Raw genomic sequence first — 20863 nt, forward strand, 5'->3', positions numbered from 1 at the left:
CTCTTAGAATGTGTTTTTCCACATAATTAAATATTTTAAAAAACACCTCTACTGCTCATGTAGTATCCTACTGTGTGGATATACAATTATATAAGGGCAATACCAATCTGTTTGGCTTATGTCCAATTATTTTTTATTATAAATATCATCACATTTTTGTACATACATCTTTGTGCAATTGCCCTTACTCAAGTTGACAGGCTTCATATAAAGTCATAAAGAATATAGAGAGAAGATACTTTTACTAATAGAACAAACAATAACATGACAATTTGGTAATTGCTATCAAATACCAAATCAAATTAACTATGCTGGCACTAATATATTAACTCATCTATCTAGAATCCTTCTTCCTTTAAGTAAGAATCATTTAAAAATTTCTAACATTGGCAGGGTGTGGTGGCTTATGCCTGAAATCCCAGCACTTTGGGGGGCTGAGGCAGGTGGATCACCTGAGGTCAGGAGTTCAAGACCACCCTGACCAACATGGAGAAACCCTGTCTCTATTAAAAATACAAAATTAGCCGAGTGTGAAGGCACATGCCTGTAATCTCAGCTACTCGGGAGGCTGAGGCAGGAGAATCACTTGAACCTGGGAGGTGGAGGTTGCAATGAGCCGAGATCGCGCCATTGCACTCCAGCCTGGGCAACAAGAGCAAAATTCTGTCTCACACACACACATACATACACACACACACACACACACACGAAAAAAAATCTAACATACAACTTGCTATTCAATACTTAACAGCATTTTTAAAAATGAAACCCTGTAACTGTACAAAGACATTTCTCTCTGCAGAAAGCAAAAAATAAGTAAGTTTTACATGCCAAGAAATTTTTATGCCAATATGTGGATCCTTTAGTTACCTTTCCTCCCAGCTCTGTGATCTATGCATTTCTCTGCCACCTCCTCGACCAAATACACCCTCTACTTCATCAAAACTTCTTTGGTAGAAACCACATTCACCTCTGCCTCTGCCTGAAAATAAGAAAACAGAAAAAAACTGATAGTCAAATGTCAACAGGTGGCACACATTCATCCCCATAAATTAATATCTAAAGTTCTATCTTTATACAAGGTAGGACGGACATCTACATTTAAATACTGAGCAAGGCCTGATGATCTTGACTCATGAGACCAACAATGGCACTGAAGTAGGTAGACCACAAGAGGCTGAAAGAAACAAGTTAAAAAAACTACGTAACAGAATGTAAGAGTCCCAGTCCTGAACAAAAAAGTATCAACATTAAGCTCTTTAACAAAAAGTTGATTAGTGAGATTCTAAGGAGTTCAATAAAACTCTACTATAAATTAAACCTTTTTTTATTTTCATGAAAATGGAAGAAATCTTGGTTTAGAGAGTTTAAGAAGACAGGAGCTAAAGTTAAAAAGCCAAGCATAAAAGTTAAAACAACTTATCTAATCCCAGAGAAAGGATAACTTAAAAGGGCCAATTCTAAAACCATCAAATCTCATTAACGCCATACAGTGTCTTCCACAGTAACCAAAGGTACAGTTTATTCTATACTCAAATCTTGAGGTATTAAAAAAATGTATCAGGACTAAACTTGAACCAACAGAGCTGGCAGAGTGTGTGGATATAGATATTTAGAGGCTCTGGTGGTTCAAGTGTAAACTTGCCTTTACTGAAGGCAATTTGGTTAGATCTATCAACATTTGACTCAACAATTCTACTTAGTATTTATCCTAATAGGAATAGTTGTACCAAATGCAAATATATATGTTTGAAGATGTTCACTATAATTGAAAAAAAAAAAAAACCTAGAAATCTAATCAATAAAGGATTAGCTACATAAATTCTGATAAAACAATACAGTAGAACACTATGATGCTGCACCGGATTAAGTACTGAAACTATTCCGTTCAATGACAAGAACACACTGAAGAACAATGCATATAAAAATTATTCCATTTATATAAATAATATAGCTACACCGTTAGGGTCAGGAAGACTATAAATCCAATTGTCAGGTCTGGAGGCAGAAGACCGTACGCACTTTTAGCTTTATACTTTATGTACAGTTTTCCTAACAAACATGTAGCATTTGTATTCAATACACAGGAGGGGTGGCAGTCTAAGGATGTATTTATAACTCGATGAAATCTTAGCCATCATACCTAGTTCAATTTTTCTCACAGTGTAAAATGGCCCAAAGGAAAATGATGATGGATCTTGATGATGTAGCCCAAAGCTAAATATAACTGAGCTAAATAATTACTTTGAATATCCATGCAGTACTTCTATCTCTTGCATGTAATTTATCAAGAACTCCAAACACATCTGTACTTTTATATGACTATATTATGAAATACCAAAGTAAAACACCGAACTATTTTGTGTGCAATCTTCGAAACAATGGATACCCTCTTGACCACTGCAAGTATCCACTTCTCCATTTGTCAAATGGAAGTGAGAAACACAGTGGAACAATAATAAAGTTACCCTTCCTTCCACTTGCATAAACTTCACTTAAAGCCAACTCATAGTTTATGTACCTCTCCCTTTCAGGAAATGTATACATTGCATTTAAGATCCTAAAATAATGTAATACTAACTGTCATATAACACCTGTCCTCTACAAGGAAGATTTTAGGATGGGGGCAAAAGTCTTTCCTTTTAGAGAAAGCCATTTTCTCAGGAAGGCCATTACACTTTGAAGAAAACGTTTTATTCCAGAAATAGAAAAATGTAAAAAATAGCCTCTAGTTTACCAGAAAAACAAGCAAAACACATAGAAAATATTTCCTCAGTTATGACTAGCACTGACACAGGTCTTGCTAATGATACTAAAACTTTACAGTGGGACACATTACAATGATCAGGTTCTAAAGCTTTCCAGCACCAAAAAAATTTAATCTTCTATAAAGCGGCTCCCATACATGAACAAGCAAGTAAATATAACATGATGAACCTTTCATAAAGCTCAATTAAAGAACTGTTCTACTGTCTGAGAGTTCACCCTATTCTTCTTGGGAATTAAAACATACTTCCTTTTAATAATGATGAAGACAATGGTTGAGAGTTGTGTCAATCTGCTTTATTTTTAAACAACCTAACCAAATAGGAAGATGAGTTTCAATGTTGTTTTAACCACCTATTTAGTTTATTTAAATTTTACTAGTTCATGATATTTAGCAGTCGGGAAATCAGTCAGTTTCCACATCAAAGTTTCCTCAAGTTGCAAACAGCCAAGATAATCATCTAAGGTTAGCTCTGCCTATACAAAGAAAAGCCACAATAATCATTATTTAACCAGCAAGTTAAAATTAAGTAATGAGTGGAAAACACAAAACCACAGATTATAATTACAACCTTGTTTTAGAAAATAAGCTATGGAGAACATTAAAAAGAATCACGGGTGGTTGAGATAATGTTGAAAGTACTTTTTGCATAAAGTCAATTCAGTCGTTTGACTAGTTTCATGCCATTCTTCAACATTAATATGTTAATAAAGTCACTATTTCTTACATATGTTACAACATCTTTTTTATAATAGCCTAATTAAATTCCAAATGTAAGCTTTCTATCCTATGTGATAACCCTTCATTTCATAGAAACCAAAAAGCAAGGAGAAATTCATCAATTATTCACTTGGTTCTCAATTAAGTAATTAAGGGGGCAGACTGTTTAGAGATTGGTTGGTATTTGCAGCACACAAAGTCGGTGTGATTCACACTTCTTCAAGAAGATCTATCCCTGGCTTGCCATGAAAAGCACTGGAGGCAAAGCTACCCAAGTACAACCTCTCCTCACCACCAAACCACAGCAGAAAAACACAGGAAATGTCCAAGTAGCAGGCCAGAGACGTGAGTGGTCTGTCCCAACTTGAAACCACCACCATGCTACCAAGATGCATGGATCTCAAATTCTGGACGAATGTAACCTAACTTGGTGTATGAATCTGAATTGCCTGTAAGCTTCTGAATCCCACACATGCCTAGATCCTACCACCCAAAATTCTGTTGCACAGTTATTTCTTTTAAGTTTTACAGATTAGTCTATCATCTCCTCAGGTTTGAAAAACAAACAAAAAAACCCCCACACAGCTAGGTAATAGTACCTAGCATAACAAGTGAAGAGTTTTAATCAGACACTTTGCACCTGGATTCTCACATTCTGAGTGGACTACTAAAAGAAATCTACTCTCAGGAATGCACATGCATTTTCTATCAAGGCTGTAGATAAATTGTTCTATTTATAAAAAATTTAAATACTCTATACTCATGATCATGCCAATCTTGGTGGTATGATATGCAGAGACAATGGTCTCTCTTATTGTAGACACCCAATTCTTCCATCTCTAAAGCATCTCTTAGAGAAAATTACAAGGTATATTTAGACCACTGTTATGATTTAGTCAATGTAAGAGCTAAATGCTCAAGCAAATATTTACATTACAAATATTAAGAATGTCCTCATATATGAGAAAACCAACGAACCCAAAATAGGGAGCAGATATCAAAGAAACAAGTAATATCAAAATAAAAACTATTTTTCCAAGACATAAATCTGTAAAACTATAGGTTAAATAAATGAATGTGGCAGAATTATCTTTTGTTCTACCCCTATAGGTCCTAGTACTGATGAGGCAGTTTTTACTGAAGCCCCTCTCTGGCTGGAGCAGCTCTTGGCACACACCCCCCACAGAGCAACTGTCACACAGTACTGCAGGTACTTCAGGGCTGCTTTCACAGTCAACACTTCAGGAAGTTTTGGCTCCCTGGGGATGTGGAACATGGAACATGGATAAGGAACAACGATTTGTTGGAGGGAACTGGGACTGTCTAAACTCCCTGACGTTCAAATCTCTACAGCTAGAATTACAATCCTCTGTTCTAAATCAGGGGTTATAGAGAAGATACCTTAAAAGGATGGTTTAGAATATAAATGTTCAGGACATTTAGTATGCAGTTAATGTCAAACAACAGCTTTTATTAAATCAGGCATTAAAATATTTCAAAAAGTTTGTTCTCTATCCTCCTCCTCCATTATTACTTTTTTTACATGAAAGCTCACCTCGCCCTCTTGAAGAACTTCGACCTCTAGGAGCCCCCACCACTGTTCCTCCTCCTCCTCGTCCTGTCAATCGCAGGACAGCGGCACTATTTACCGACATGGAGAAGTTTCTCTGCCAAAAAAAAAAAAAAAAGAGAGAAAAAGGAAAAAAACAAAGAAAAAAAATGGATGAAACAGATAAAATGACATGTTGCTTCTGCCCACATTTCCAATGCATCTATAAAATGGCATCTAATTACTACTAGCAATGGAAAACTGTAATTACACAACATACGAGATGATCCAAAACCTGATTTTACCTGACAACTGCAAATTAACACTTCAAATCAACAAAATTGACAACCAATATCTTACACTATGCGAGATTTGGTGAGGAAATAATAAGCAAACAAACTAAATGCTCTATGTACCCAGAAGTAGATAGGGAAAATACATAACAATAAATACAGAAAATTTTACAAAAAAGATCTGGTTTGAAAGGGTCCTGTAAGCCTTTAACTGGTGAAAGGTGAAAATGAAAGGGTGTTACCAAAAGGTCTGATGCGAGGGTAGTATGAGAAAAGAGAATGATCTTTTTTGCCTTATTCTGCACATCAATGTGAATTAGCAACTCCAAGCAGTATTTAACAGAATGACAGGAATCAGAAGTGAATGGGAAAGAGCCAAGGATTCTAAATAAGAGCAACCATCTAAATAACACATTAATGAGAAGAGGAAGGGAAAGCTTAATAAAGTAAAATCCAATCACTCAGTTATTAACTTACATTTGCACCACAGCCAATCTAGAAGAGGGTCAAGAACAAAGAGACAGTGACTTCATTTTTGGCATGGCTGTAGCCAAGGGCCCTCCTGCCAGAGGGAAAACCTTAGGCTTAAGAAATAAGGTAAAAAAGAATCCTGCAATTCAACTAATATTTTAATCCAAAGAAACAATATTTTAGTCCAATGTGGTTTCCACTGACTTGATTCAAAATCAATTGAAATGATGTCTATACCACTTTCTTTTGAAGAAGTCAACATCTAATTGTTAAAAAAAAACTTCTATTGGCCGGGCGCGGTGGCTCAAGCCTGTAATCCCAGCACTTTGGGAGGCCGAGGCGGGTGGATCACGAGGTCAAGAGATCGAGACCATCCTGGTCAACATGGTGAAACCCTGTCTCTACTAAAACTACAAAAAAATTAGCTGGGCATGGTGGCCCGTGCCTGTAGTCCCAGCTACTGAGGAGGCTGAGGCAGGGGAATTGCCTGAACCCAGGAGGCAGAGGTTGCGGTGAGCCGAGATCGCGCCATTGCACTCCAGCCTGGGTAACGAGAGCGAAACTCTTGTCTCAAAAAAAAAAAAACAAAAAACTTCTATTTTCATTATTAAGTTTGTTGTAATAAATAGGCCATCTTCTCCTAGTTGCTTTTTTTTTTTTTTTTTTCCAAAATTTTTTCAAAACAATTTGTTCAAGTAAGTTTTATAAACTTTAACAGCATAAATACGATTTTCTGGCTGGGTACAATGGCTCACGCCTGTAATCCCAGCACTTTGGGAGGCTGAGGTGGGCAGATCACAAGGTCAGGAGTTTGATACTTTGATATTAGCCTGGCCAATATGGTAAACCCCTATCTCGAAAAAAAATAAATAAATAAAAACATAAAAATAAAAGTAAGATTTTCCTTGGGTTTATAGGTATATAATCATATAATCAAGTAACTTCAAAACTAAAGACTTAAGATAAAATTATCAACTAAAAATAAGAGAAAGACACCAAACTCAAAAATTATATTTCTATTTCAAACTGTAATAAAATGTACTTAATAAAAAAGAAAACTGACTGAAACATATATTAACTTACCTTTTAGCACAGAGTAGGCAGTGGGGTACTGAATAATGCCTCTGGGTATTATTATAATTAAACGACAGTATGAGGTCCCAAAATCCAGATTAATATATTCGAATACTGAAATAATCAAGGTCAGAGCTAACTGCATTATGTATGCTAGGATCCCATGCAGTTGAACACCTATTAACCAAACCATCACATATAAAACTCAATGCACCCATTTGTACGTGTGGGGACACACTCATGTATTTTCACACACTCTCATACATTGCTGAAGAAAGCATAAACTAGCATAATCTCTCTAGAAGGCAATTTCTAACAATTATTTAAATGCCCATCCCCTTTGACACAACAATTCTACTTCTTACCCATGTAAAAACCAAAATAAATAGAAGATCATTAACTAGAGTAGTTTATAAAAGCAAAATATGGAGGCCATCTATGTATCCGCCAATAAAGGCTAATTTAAAAATCATGGTCCCCTACCCATAAAATTCTGTACTGCTGATTAAAAAAAAGAAAAAATGAAACCTCTATTTCTTAGGCAGAATCATGTGGTAACAAAAACTGCAATGTCCTATGGTTAACCTAATATACAGGGACATGGAACATACTTATAATCAGGAACATGGAGGGGCCAAACTGCCTGAGACTGAATTCTGGCCCCTATACTCAATTTCTCTGTGACTCATTTTCCTCATCTATATAATGTAGACAGGAATATTTTTATCTACCTCACAGGTTACTGCAAGCACTCAACACATTAAATGTTAAGTGCTTAGAACAATGTCTAATACATAATAAAAACTAAGTAAGTATGTCATTATCTCTTAGATGCTTAGGTAAAAACTATAAAGGGCAAGACACAGTGGCTCATGCCTGTAATCCCAGAGCTTTGGGAGGTCAAGGCAGGTGGATCACTTGAGGCCACGAGTTCAAGACCAGCCTGGCCAACATGGCAAAACCCCATCTCTACTAAAATTACAAAATATAGCTGAGCATGGTGGCACACACCTGTAATCCCATCAGTTTGGGAGGCCCAGGCAGGCAGATCACTTGAGGTCAGGAGTTTGAGGCCAGCCTGGCCAACATGGAGAAACCCTGTCTCTACTAAACATACAAAAATTAGCCAGGTGTGGTGGCAGGGCACCTGTAGTCCCAACTACTCGGGAGGCTGAGGCAGAAGAATTACTTGAACCTGAGAGGCGGAGGTTGCAGTGAGTCAAGATCACGCCACTGCACTTTAGACAGCCTGGGAAATAGATCGAAACTTTGTCCAAAAAAAAAAAAAAAACTAAAGTGTAGAACTGTGAGCATAGCACGCCACCATTTGTATTTGTGTGTGTGTGTGTGTGTGAGTGAAATGTGTTTAAAAGAATATACAGATACTTGTAGACATCATAAACATCCCTGGAAGAGAACACAAGAAAATGGAAATAGTGGTTACTTCTGAGGAAGAGTAACAGGCAGCAGAGTTTGGGTGAGTCACAGACTTGCTTTTCATTATGTGCTCTTTGAATTTTGTTAGGTATATATACATGTATTATCTATTCAAGAATGAATAAATGAAGTAATTTCTTTGATGTCAAATAAATAAAATACACCCATCTTGTAACAGCTACCTAAATTCCAGATGTAATGCATTTTTGTCCTCACTATATTTGATACATAGATACACGGAGGGAAAGGGAGAATAAGTATGCCAATACACTTTAAAGATACCTATTTCAGGACTGGGTGTGGTAGCTCATGCCTGTAATCCCAGCACTTTGGGAGGCCGAGGTGGGCAGATCACCTGTGGTCAGGCATTTGAGACTAGCCTGACCAACATGGAGAAACCCCATCTCTACTAAAAATACAAAATTAGCCGAATGTGGTGGTGCATGCCTGTAATCCCAGCTACTCTGGAGCTTGAGGCAGGAGAATCACTTGAACCCGGGAGGCGGGGGTTGTAGTGAACCAAGATCATGACCACTGCACTCCAGCCTGGGCAACAAGAGCAAAACACTGTCTCAAAAAAAAAAAAAAAAAAAAAAAAAAAGATACCTATTTCAGGTAACTTCAGGAAACAAGACATGCAGCAAGAAGCCTGCTTTAAGTTATTAAAGTATTTACCTCCCTAGGAGTACGAAATAAAAAGTATACAAAACTACTCTAGAAAGATCTAGTCAATACTAATTTCTGAAGGGTACTTGATCATTCAAAGGACAAACATAAAATTTTTTATGAATTGTTTGCCAGCTTTAAGCACCGTCCTACTCCAACATATGTGGTAAATGACACAGCCTATTAAATATACATCAGAGAATTCCATATGGTGCATTTTAAATGCCTTCAAAAACCGACCTGATGATCTTCTGTGGCTACAGTGAAAACTTCCCAATCCTTGCATCAAGCTCCTGTGATCACAGAATACAGACCTTAAGATAAACATTTCCATCCTAAGCACAAAATAAGGGCCAGGCGCAGGGGTTCACGACTGTAATCTCAACACTTCGGGAAGCCAAGGCAGGTGGATCACCTGAGATCGGGAGTTCAAGACCAGCCTGACCAACATGGAGAAACCCCATCTCTACTAAAAATACAAAATTAGCCGAGCGTGGTGGTGCATGCCTGTAGTCCCAGCTACTCAGGAAGCTGAGGGAGAATAGCTTGAACCCAGGAGGCAGAGGTTGCAGTGAGCCAAGATCACACCATTGCACTCCAGCCTGGGCAACAAGAGCGAAACTCCATCTCAAAAAAAAAAAAAAAAAAAAAATTTAAACATACTACTTTAGTTGTTCTAGAACTAATTCTGGTGTGTAGGTGTACTGCAATCCTAATTTTATTCTTCTCTAAACTGTTAACCAACTATTACTGGTTAACTGCAATTAACCAACAGATCCCAAGCAACATGTGCAAAATAATTTTTGATTTTCTAAATGATTTGTGTCTTTACTACACACTAATTTCTTTAAAATCTTATGAGACGTTTCTGGGTAATTCAATTACTCATTCTGTTGATTAAAAGTCTACCACATTTTGGTAACTAGTAGCATGTCAACCTCTTCTGATACATTTAGTCTCTAAGAAATCTATGAAATCATTTCAAGAAACATAAAAAGGAATTTTTTAAATATATAAATAGCTAAAAATTAAAAGAATAATCACGAAAGAATAAAACTGGTATACGAACCTCATAAAGTTAGCTTTTGTATTTAAAATCACAATGTGGCCAGGTGTGGTGCCTCACGCCTGTAATTCCAGGACTTTGGGAGGCCAAAGGGGGAGGATCCACTTGAAGCTCAGGAGCTTGGGAGCAGCCTGACCAACATGGTGAAACCCTATCTCTACTAAAAATACAAAAACTAGCCAGGCGTGGTGGTATACGCCTGCAATCCCAGCAACTCGGGAGGCTGAGACACAAGAATCCCTTGAACCCAGGAGGCAGAAGTTGCAGTGAGCCGAAACTGTGATACTTCACTACAGCCTGGGTGACTAAGCAAGACTCAATCTTAAAAAGAAAAAGAAATACACAAAATCATAAATGCAATTTTAAAATTTAGAAAACTTACCAGGTACATATCTATGGTCAATGATCTTAAAATATAAGGAGCCAGACCAGGCATGGTGGCTCATGCCAATAAGCCCAGCACTTTGAGAGGTTAAGGCAGGAGAATCGCTTGAGGCCAGGAGTTCAACACCAGCTTAGATAACACAGCAATATCCTATCTCTGCAAAAAACAAAACTAGCCAAGTGTGGTGGCATGCACCTGTAGTCCCAGCTATACAGGAGGCTGAGGCAGGAGAATCCCTTGAGCCCAGCAGTTCAAGGTTGCAGCGAGCTATGATCACACCACTGTACTCCAGTCTGGGTCACAGAGTGAGATCCTATCTCAAAAAATAAAAACTAAATAAGTAAACAAAAAATAAACACACACACACACACACACACAGAGCTCATATAAATAGCATAAATCAACAAGAAAAAGATTAATATCCCAAAAGAAAAATTGGCAAAGGCAAGAAAAAAATTAACAGAAATATAAATGATGAATAAACATCTGAAAAACAACTGTTTACTGCTACAGGCAAGGAAATGCATACTAAAATGACGGAAAAAACTGTTTCCAAATCTGCAGGGAAGTATTTCAATAAAAATACTTGATATTGGAAGTACAGAACCACGCAACTTGTATTAAAAGGAGGAAAATATATTTCCATATTTACTTGGAAAAATACATAAAAAATTACTAACATTTGCTTCCTTTGGTAAACAGGATGCTTGCACATAAAGGGTTAAAATATTAGTTGAATTGCCAGATTCTTTTTTACCCTAATTCCTAAGCCTCAGTTTTTGCCCAACTGCCCAGAGGACCTTTGACTCCAGCCATGTCCAAGGTGCATTTTAATCTGTGTATCACACTTCTGCTTTTTGTACCAAGTGTACAGAAGGTATTCAAGCAAAGGACATATGCCAACATTTTCTTTCTTTTTTTCTTTTTTTAAACAGAATCTCACTCTGTTGCCCAGGCTGGAGTGGAGTAATGCAATCTTGGCTCACTGCAACCTCTGTCTCCCCAGTTTAAGAGATTCTTCTGCCTCAGCCTCCTGAGTTGCTGAGATTACAGCCGTGTGTCACCACGCACAGCTAGTTTTTGTATTTTTAGCAGAGTTGGGATTTCATCATGTTGGCCAGGCTGGTCTTAACTCCTGACTTCAGGTAATCCACCTGCCTTGGCCTCCCAAAGTAGTGGGATTACAGGTGTGAGCCATGGCATCCAGCCCCAATATTTTTATATAAAGTTCAAAACATTTCATAGTTTAAAACCCTCTTTAAAAATTCTCTTTCAAATGCCCAGAATTTTAATATTTCGTAGATTATTTGGAAAAAAAATTTTTATTACTTCTTGCTTTACCTTTTCCTAAGAGTAAAACAGGTATATTTTTGGCTCCCTGGACTCTCTTCTTCCTATATGGATGCCCATAAAGTAACATTCAAGACTTCCAACAAGGCTTATTTTCCCCTTTTACTACGGTCATCGTAAGTTCCTTGAAATCAGAAACTCTTTCATCTTTGTACAGGACAAAATACACTGTAAACAGGAACAACACTAAATTTGCTACTTTCTAGCCCAGAAGTTTTACTTTCTCACATCACACACACACACACACACACACATAAACTGGTGACAGAAGAGTTTTGAGTGCATTTTGAGCTGAAGATACACATTTTCCCTTTAGCGGTAAAATGCACTAGTAAGAATTCACTTCTGAATTACTTCTGAAAATCTGTTTATCTGCAAAGATGATCTTCTCACCTCCTGGAAAAACACTCTTCCCCTCTACTTGAGTAAGTTTTAAAGGATGGTTCCCAATGTCCTTAAGGATCTACAAATGTTTCTATGAAATTTTCAACAGTTGCAAATACGACAGGAAAATCCAGTCAACTATTAAGCATCAATGTACCACGAAACAGAAGAAAGTAGAGCTATGAGGATGCAGGATAATTCTTAGGGAATAAATAGTAACTTCCTATTTTCATGTCTTAGGAGGAAAAGAACAAGGGTTTGCTAGGGCTCAGAGCTAATTACAAACCTGTTCTTCTTCTGTAAAGGGTACAAGGGCCAATGGTGGAAGGGGTTCCTCCTGGAGGATAGGCAGAAATTCTTTATCCAGAAGGTCTGAAGGTATCTGTACGACCAAACACATGATTATGAGATTAATGCTATTCCTGCAAATAAGAAAAATTACCAGAAGATAAATCCAAGGGAAAATACTCTTCTGTTTATTGTTGATTATTATAAATACAGATTAATGTTTATTCAGCCATAACTGACTTCTACAGTCCTTATGTATTTTGACAGTCAACATTAAAAACCCCAGTCAACACTCCCCAGCCTCTCACATAATGGCCACTTTTGGATTTAGCACTACCTCTGCTATTCCAGAGAACAAAGTGGAAGAATAAGTCTCTACATTTAATGCAAAGCAGAAGATGATAAAGAGAGTTTTATAAGCAACTGTATCTGTCCTTAGCAACCATCATTAAAATTTGAAATTCTTGATCAATGAAAAACAAAGTACACTAAAGGCCAGGCACTGTGGCTCATGCCTGTAATCCCAGCACTTTTGGAGGCCAAGGCAGGCAGATCACTTGAGGCCAGAAGTTGAAGACCAGCCTGGCCAACACGGTGAAACCCCATCTCTACTAAAAATACAAAAAAAACCAGCCAGGCATGGCGGTGCATGTCTGTAATCCCAGCTACTCAGGATGCTGAGGCACAACAATCACCTGAACCTGGGTGGTGGAGGTTGCAGTGAGAAGAGATCACTGCACTCAAGCCTCGGCGACTGGGTGAGACTCTGTTTCAAAAAAAAAGTATCTTGGGAAAATATATATTCTTTCTCACTAGTCACTCAGTGAGTAAGATAAAAGTCATAATAAAAGTCTACACTTTCAATTTTGATGATTTCTAAGTGACACAAATATAGTATTACATTTTAAGGTTTTCTCTCCACTAAAAATTTTATATTTAACTCAAATAGTTGAAGGTGCTCCTCATCTTGCTCCTTACTTTTAACTGGAAAGTAGGTTAAGAGGTACAATAAAGAGAAAGGAGAAATTCATCTCTCAGCCACTGAACTAGGATACAAATAGATATGAAAGGGAGGTTAAGAGGAAGTTAGCTAGAGAAGGTATTAAGTGCTATTTCCTGCTTCCATGAAGCTGCCTAAAAAATAGTGTGTGATACACTCTGAAGATCCTACTGTAGGCTTCAAAGCAGAGAAACAGTAAGGTGGAGAGAAAAGGCATGGGTAAATACATTAGTAAAATACATCAGTTTTCATGTATCAATACGTCATGGTATATATCCCAAAGTCTCATTCATAATTTTGAATTCTTTTCCTACTTTCTTACCTTGTTATCTTTAAGAAAAAGTGCTAACATTTCTTCTCTGCCATAACGATAATCTGCTAATTTGTACTTCGGCAATGCTGGAGAAAGAGGAGGGGATGTAATACTTCCACCACTGGACAGAGCTCGGAGCCTAGAACAGGAAAGACAGAGAATATGTCAAATGTTCTGGTGCTACAGACTTTTTAAACTATACACTGTCAAAAACCATCATTTTAGTTCTTTAGAAGAGCAAAAAGAAGTCCTACTATCTCAAAAGTATCAGACTTTCGCTTTAATACAATCTTTTGTCATGGTACACTAAGTGGGCAGTTTATTGAGAGAGAATTAGACAATCATGTGGCACTTTCTTAACTTAAAAGGCATCATGGCTATGTCCCCAGGAAGCTTAGGGAATGAAAAAGGGACACATTTTTCCAAATTATAAAAGGCACATGTGATTAAAACAAAAACGAGATACTACCTTACAATCATTAGATTCATAAAACTTAGTAAGTCTGATAATACCAGGTGTTAATAAGGATGTAAAACAAAGCAAACATTCAAGTAGTGTTTGTGGTATTATGAACGAAAACAATCACTTCAAAGAATGATCTGGTAATACTAATTATTTATCTATTTGGCAATTTGGTAATGGCTAAAATATTTAATAAAGTATGCTATACAAAAGAAAAATAAAAACACAGCCCATAGTACTAATTTTTATATAAAATGCATAAACTTGCAAAATAGGTTTATACTGTTTCAAGACATACAAACTGCAGCAAAAGCATAGAAACGAACATGAAATTGACAAACATAACATTCACGATAAAGTTATATCTGCAAAAGAAAGATTATGAAGGCAGTTTTAACTGTATCTGCAATGTTTTATTTTTGCAGCTTGCTAATGAATACATGGGTGTTTATCACAATTTATATTTCTATGCCTGAAATATCTGACAATGTTTTTTTTTTTTTTTGAGACGGAGTTTCGCTCTTGTTACCCAGGCTGGAGTGCAATGGCGCAATCTCGGCTCACCGCAACCTCCGCCTCCTGGGTTCAGGCAATTCTCCTGCCTCAGCCTCCTCAGTAGCTGGGACTACAGGCACGCGCCACCATGCCCAGCTAATTTTTTGTAGTTTTAGTAGAGACGGGGTTTCACCATGTTGACCAGGATGGTCTTGATCTCTTGACCTTGTGATCCACCCGCCTCGGCCTCCCAAAGTGCTGGGATTACAGGCTTGAGCCACCGCGCCCGGCCAACAATGTTTTTAATAAAAGTAAATAATGGTCAGTGTAGACAATTTGAAAATGCAGTAAAGTACAAAGAGAAAGTAAAAACTACATTTACTGCTAAGAAGACAAAAACTATACTCCACGCTGATAACAAAAGTTGCCTCTAAAGAACAGAATTTGGGGAAAAGGAACTATTTTAATTTTAAAATAATGTATTTTTATGGGGGAAAAGGGAAGAAAATATCAGCAAAAAATGGCAAGTAAGACCCTACGGTAGCACTGTGTCGGACAGCAAGGGGAAAAACGAGCATCAGGAGTAGCTGATATCAAGGGTGAAAGGGACCAAGGTACTTTAATTCTAGTTTAGCCTAAGAAAAAATTCAATAAAAGCACTGAAATATGTGCCCAAAATTGCTAAGCTTTATTCACAAAGCAAAAAAGGGAATAATCTACTAAGTTATGACATATTAAATATTAATTTGAAGGCCAAGAAAAGCACAGTAAATATGTACACTTTAAAAATGGCAGAAAAAAAATAGCATATGCATAGTTAACAGTAAAATGTGTTTACAAGAAGAAAGTAATACTTAAAAAAGTATTTATTAGTAAAGTGAGACTGCTGGGGTGGGATTTTTTTTAATTATGGACAACTTTTGTGTTTTCATAAATACAACAAAAAGCAGATGACAAACTCCTGTGTAACAATCACTGAGCCCCCAACAATCCATGGCCAATCCTCCTCTTTCCACCACCTCTTCCGAGTTTCCTTTGATATTATTTTGAAGAAAAGTTTTTGGCTTAGCATTCCATCTATTAATATTCTAAAATGTTATTTCTCAAAGAACTTTTTTCCTCCCCAGTGTCTCACTGTCACCCAGAATGGAGTGCAGGGTACAATCGTAACTCACTACCACCTCAACCTCCTGGGCTCAAGGGATTCTCACTCTTTAGCCTCCTGAGCAGCTAGGACTACAGGTACATACCACTATGCCCAGATAATTTTTGTATTTTATATGTTGTCCAAGCTGGTCTCAAACTCTAGGCCTCAAGCAATCACCCACCTTGGCCTCCCAAAGTGCTGAGATTACAGGCATGAGCCACCATGCCTGACCCAAAACATTTTTTTAAAGTCTGGGTTTTGCTGATTTTATCCATGATATAATTAAACGTTTTTCTGTCTTTTGCTTTTCATGTAAATTGGTGATTGGGTACAGAGATTTTCAGATTTTAACCAATCTGGGTTCTATTTTTTTGGCAATACTTCACATGCAGTGGTATATTATTCCATCAAGAGGCACATATTGTGATGCTGTATTTGTGATACTTGCAGTAACTGATGATCAGTGCTTGGATCCCTAAGTTCACTAGGGTTCTAAGTAATTATATTATCTCATTCCTTCCTTATGTATTATTTGGAATATTTCTGCTAAGAGAAATTTCCCTTTTATACTACTTGATATAGTTACTGAATGATAATACAGGAAAGGAGGGAAAAAGCCTTAATTCTTATCGGTTTTCAAAATGATGACTAGATTCACGTGCATCTTCCAACAGTAACACATTATTTTATTAATATATTTCAATTCATAACAATTATTAATAGTGTTCAAACTGTCTCATCTTTGAAGGTTAGCTCCTGGGTCCTTTTGACATGATCTTAGCAGTCTGTAACAGCTTCTTTTCTATCTGGTATGTCAGGATGTTCCAGGATCATCTTGAATTTTTCTTGCCACAGACCTGAAAACAATCATTTCCAGGGAGCCCTGATCCGCTTTCATTTATAGAAATACCATAACCTGGGTTCTGGGAGTGCTCATTGCTACTCTTTGTTTCCTTTCCAAATATTCTTGAGCTTGGAGGTCATTTAGTTCAACTCCCATAAAACAGGTTAAACCACTGGGTAACAAAACAACACGAAGGAGTGGTCCAATCATTCCTTCCAAGAAGAAAGGAACTACTCCTGTACCTTCCAAGAATCTGCTTTCTATTAGATTCCTGTAAAGTTGCCCTCTCTACGGAAGAAGTAGAATACCCACTGAACAATGAAGCTGAAAATTTTACATATGAATTAGCTCATTTAATCAAATTTAAGCTTCACAGAAACCCCAGCATAACAGATAATAATAAAGCTGAAGGGTTAAACAACTTGCCCACAGTCACAGAAAGCAGAACAAAGATTCAAACCTAGGTTTTTATGACTAAAAAGACCACAACTGACCAGTTGCAGTAGCTCACACCTATAATCCAACACTTTGGGAAGCTAAGGAGGGTGGATCACTTCAGTCCAAGAATTCAAGACCAGCCTGGGAAACATGATGAAACCCCATCTTGAGAAAAAAAATACAAAAATTAGCCAGGTATGGTGGTTCATGCCTGTGGTCCCAGCTACTCATGAGGCTGAGGTGGGAGGATTGCTTGAGCCTGGGAGTTCAAGGCTGCAGTAACCAGCCTAGGTGACAATGCAAGACCCTGTCTCAAGAAAAAAAAATACCACAATCTTTCCAACAATTAGATCTCAAAATTCTATTTAAAATAGTCACAGTAGGCTGGGTGCGGTGGCTCACACCTGTAATCCCAGGACTTTGGGAGGCCAAGGCGGGTGGATCACGAGGTCAAGAGATTGAGACCATTCTGGTCAACATGGTGAAACCCTGTCTCTACTAAAAATACAGAAAAATTAGCTGGGCATGGTGGCGTGCACCTGTAGTCCCAGCTACTCAGGAAGCTGAAGCAGGAAAATTGCTTGAACCCTAAGTTGAGAATTGCTTGGAGGAGGCGGAGGTTGCAGTGAGCCGAGATCACACCATTGCACTCCAGTCTGGGTAAGAAGAGCAAAACTCCATCTCAAATAATAATAATAATAAATAAAATAGCCACAGTTTAAAATATATTTTATTAGAAATTATTTTTAAAATATCTTCCTTAACACCAAACCAACACATTTTCCAATAGTTTCTACCAGTGGAGTATACATCTAAGCACTCTTTCAAATGAAAATTATTCTAATATTGACAAATAATCACTATGCCTCCACAAAGACTCCTTCCCTGGGCCTAACATTCCTAATTTCTTTCAATTACTGCTCACGATAAGATTTCACATCTATTCATCACCCTGTCCCTTCCCAATAGATCTCCAGTGATTTTCCAATGTCTAAGACTAAACATTTCTTACAGTCACCAGACCTATTAAGAGTAACACAGGCCGGGTGCAGTGGCTCATGCCTGTAAACCCAGCACTTTTGGAGGCCAAGGCCAGTGGATCACTTGAGGTCAGGAGTTTGAGACCAGCTTGGCCAACATGGTGAAACCTCATCTCTACTAAAAATACAAAATTAGCCAGGTGTGGTAGCACACACCTGTAGTCCCAGCTACTTGGAGGGCTGAGGCACAAGAATCACTTGAACCCAGGAGGCGGAGGTTGCAGTGAGACAAAATTGCACCCCTGCTCTCCAGCCTGGACAACAGAGCAACTTTCCATCTCAAAAAAAAAAAAAAAAAAAAAGAGTAACACAAAGGCCAGGCGTGGTGGTTCACACCTGTAATCACAGCCCTCGCATCACTGCACTCTAGCCCAGATGAGAGTGAGACTCTATCTCCAAAAAATTAAAAAATATAAAAATAACAATCAGAGATTCTTTCAGGTGCTATGAAAAGAAACTGAGGCAAACTGGCAGTAAACTAAAAGATGATTACCTGAATTACGATAATGGCTGTACTGAGTCAATAATCAGCACATTCTATTCCAAGTCCCTGTTCACCTACAGATACTTGGAAAAGTTAAAATATAATTGGGTACTATTCTTCACTAAAAACCCCAGAACTCATGAACACAAAGAAGGGAATGACAGACACTGGGGTCTACTTGAGGGTGGGAAGCAAGAGGAGAAAGAGGAGCAGAAAAAAACTACTGGGTACTAGGCATAATACTAGGGTGATGAAATAATCTGTACAACAAACCCCCATGATACAAGTTTACATACATAACCTTCACATGTACCCCAGAACCTAAAAGTTAAAAAAAATTCGCCAATAATCTTTATCTCCTCCATACAACCCTCTCTTCTAGAAATTTAATCCCTATGTACATTCCTTTCTCTAAACCTATCTCTGGATTTGTTTAAAACTTTTTTTTTTTTTTTTTGAGATGAAGTCTCACTCTGTTGCCCAGGCTGGAGTGCAATGGCATGATCTCGGCTCACTGCAACCTCCACCTCCCAGGTTCAAACAATTCTCTTGCCTTAGCCTCCCCCAAGTAGCTGGAATTACAGGTGCCCGTCATTACACCTAGCTAATTTTTGTATTTTTAGTAGAGATGGGGTTTCACCATGTTAGTTAGACTGGTCTCGCACTCCTGACCTCAGGTGATCTGTCCACCTCAGCCTCCCAAAATGCTGGGATTGCAGGCGTTGAGTCACCGTGCCCGGCTGGCTGTTTAAAACTTTAATGCAGCATCCCCCTTCTAGCTATGCACTGTTCATCTTTCCTCTTCATCTAGAAACGTCTCTACTTCCTCACTTCTCAGTCACTTCCAAACCCAGTGTAGTGTACCTGGCTTCTTCTACCACTCCACTGGCTCCTGCGCCGTTTGCTCATCAACAACCTCAACACTGCCAAATCCAAGGGAAAATTTTCTGTAAATTATCACCTTCATCTTCCTGGCCTATACTGAGATCTGTTTAATAAAGGAGGCCCAACTCTAAATGGGTATTAAATAAGTGGCAGCAGCAGGCCCCCCAAAACCCCACGATACTCGCAAAATCTTTGCTTGTTAAGTGTTGTTCAAAATCTAAACTTCACCTTATGAAGGCAATTTGGATAGGCAATAAAAAATGCTTGAAGAGGAGGGAGTCAAAAAGCACTTCTGTGTAAGCTTGCTATTCTCAAGTCCAGCTGTGACCTCTCCTATAGTCAGGTTTTCATACACAATCATGTAAAGCCCAAAAGTTCAACATGCCCAAAACCCTAACCCTACTCATCAGTTTATTCTTCCCAACCCCTTCACTGCCCATACTCTCAAACACAGTTAAGGACATCCCAATCTAATCAGCCACTGGATTAAAAATCTGGAATTCATTCTTTACTGCTTATCTTCAACCATCTCGCATACCCAATTACCATGTCCTACTAGTTTTAAATTCTGAATCTCTCAAGTCTTCCCCTGATCCGACTAACCTAAATCTTGTTCACACACTTCAATTTCCTGCCTGGATTGCTGCAACAGCATCCTAAATGATCTTACTAGTCTTATTCCCCTATGTTACCATGAATTCTTTCTTTTTCTCTCTTTGAGACAGAGTCTCACTCTGTTACACAGGCTGGAGTGGAGTGCAATGGCACAATCTCAGGCTCACTGCAACCTCCACCTCCCAGGTTCAAACCATTCTCCTGTCTCAACTTCCCAAATGGCTGGAATTACAGGCACACACCACCACGGCCAGCTAATTTTTGTATTTTTGGTAGAGAAGGAGTTTCACCATATTGGTCAGGCTGGTCTTGAACTTCTGACCTCAGGTGATCCACCCATGTCAACCTCCCAATGCTGGGATTACAGGGGTGAGCCACTGCGCCCAGCCCCAATTCTTTTTTCACTGGAACGCCATGACCAATAAAATCCAAGCCTTGTTAACACAGAAGGGCTGCCTCCAAGCTCATGTATCTCTTCCACACTTCACATTATAATAAAGGTAAACAATATGCACCATGAAGTTCCTCTCTTAAATCAGTTCCTTGCCTTCTTATCTTCACACATGTCCTTTCTGCTATCAGGAATAGTCTTCCTAATCTTTTCCACCAATAGGATAGAGAGAGGTGCTGGGGAGAAGGGAGGTTAAGTGGGAAGGAGAAAGGAAGAATGAGGATAGAGAGTTGGAAAG

General features: G+C 38.2%; 1 protein-coding gene across 6 annotated transcripts in view; it reads right to left on the minus strand.

Annotated features, from left to right (window-relative positions):
- GIGYF2 (GRB10 interacting GYF protein 2) overlaps nt 1–20863 on the minus strand; it is a 163138-nt gene that overhangs the window by 99043 nt on the left and 43232 nt on the right. For all 6 annotated transcript variants that reach the window (XM_032277894.1, XM_032277895.1, XM_032277890.1 and 3 more), the window contains 4 exons: nt 13773–13902; nt 12449–12544; nt 5043–5154; nt 871–982 (listed from right to left, as the gene is read on the minus strand). In XM_032277894.1, the coding sequence (XP_032133785.1) occupies nt 871–982; nt 5043–5154; nt 12449–12544; nt 13773–13902 (450 nt within the window). The remainder of the gene's footprint in view (nt 1–870; nt 983–5042; nt 5155–12448; nt 12545–13772; nt 13903–20863) is intronic.

Source organism: Sapajus apella, unplaced genomic scaffold, assembly GCF_009761245.1.
Source record: "Sapajus apella isolate SASKATOON/1434 unplaced genomic scaffold, GSC_monkey_1.0 scaffold10, whole genome shotgun sequence".
Taxonomy (NCBI): domain Eukaryota; kingdom Metazoa; phylum Chordata; class Mammalia; order Primates; family Cebidae; genus Sapajus; species Sapajus apella.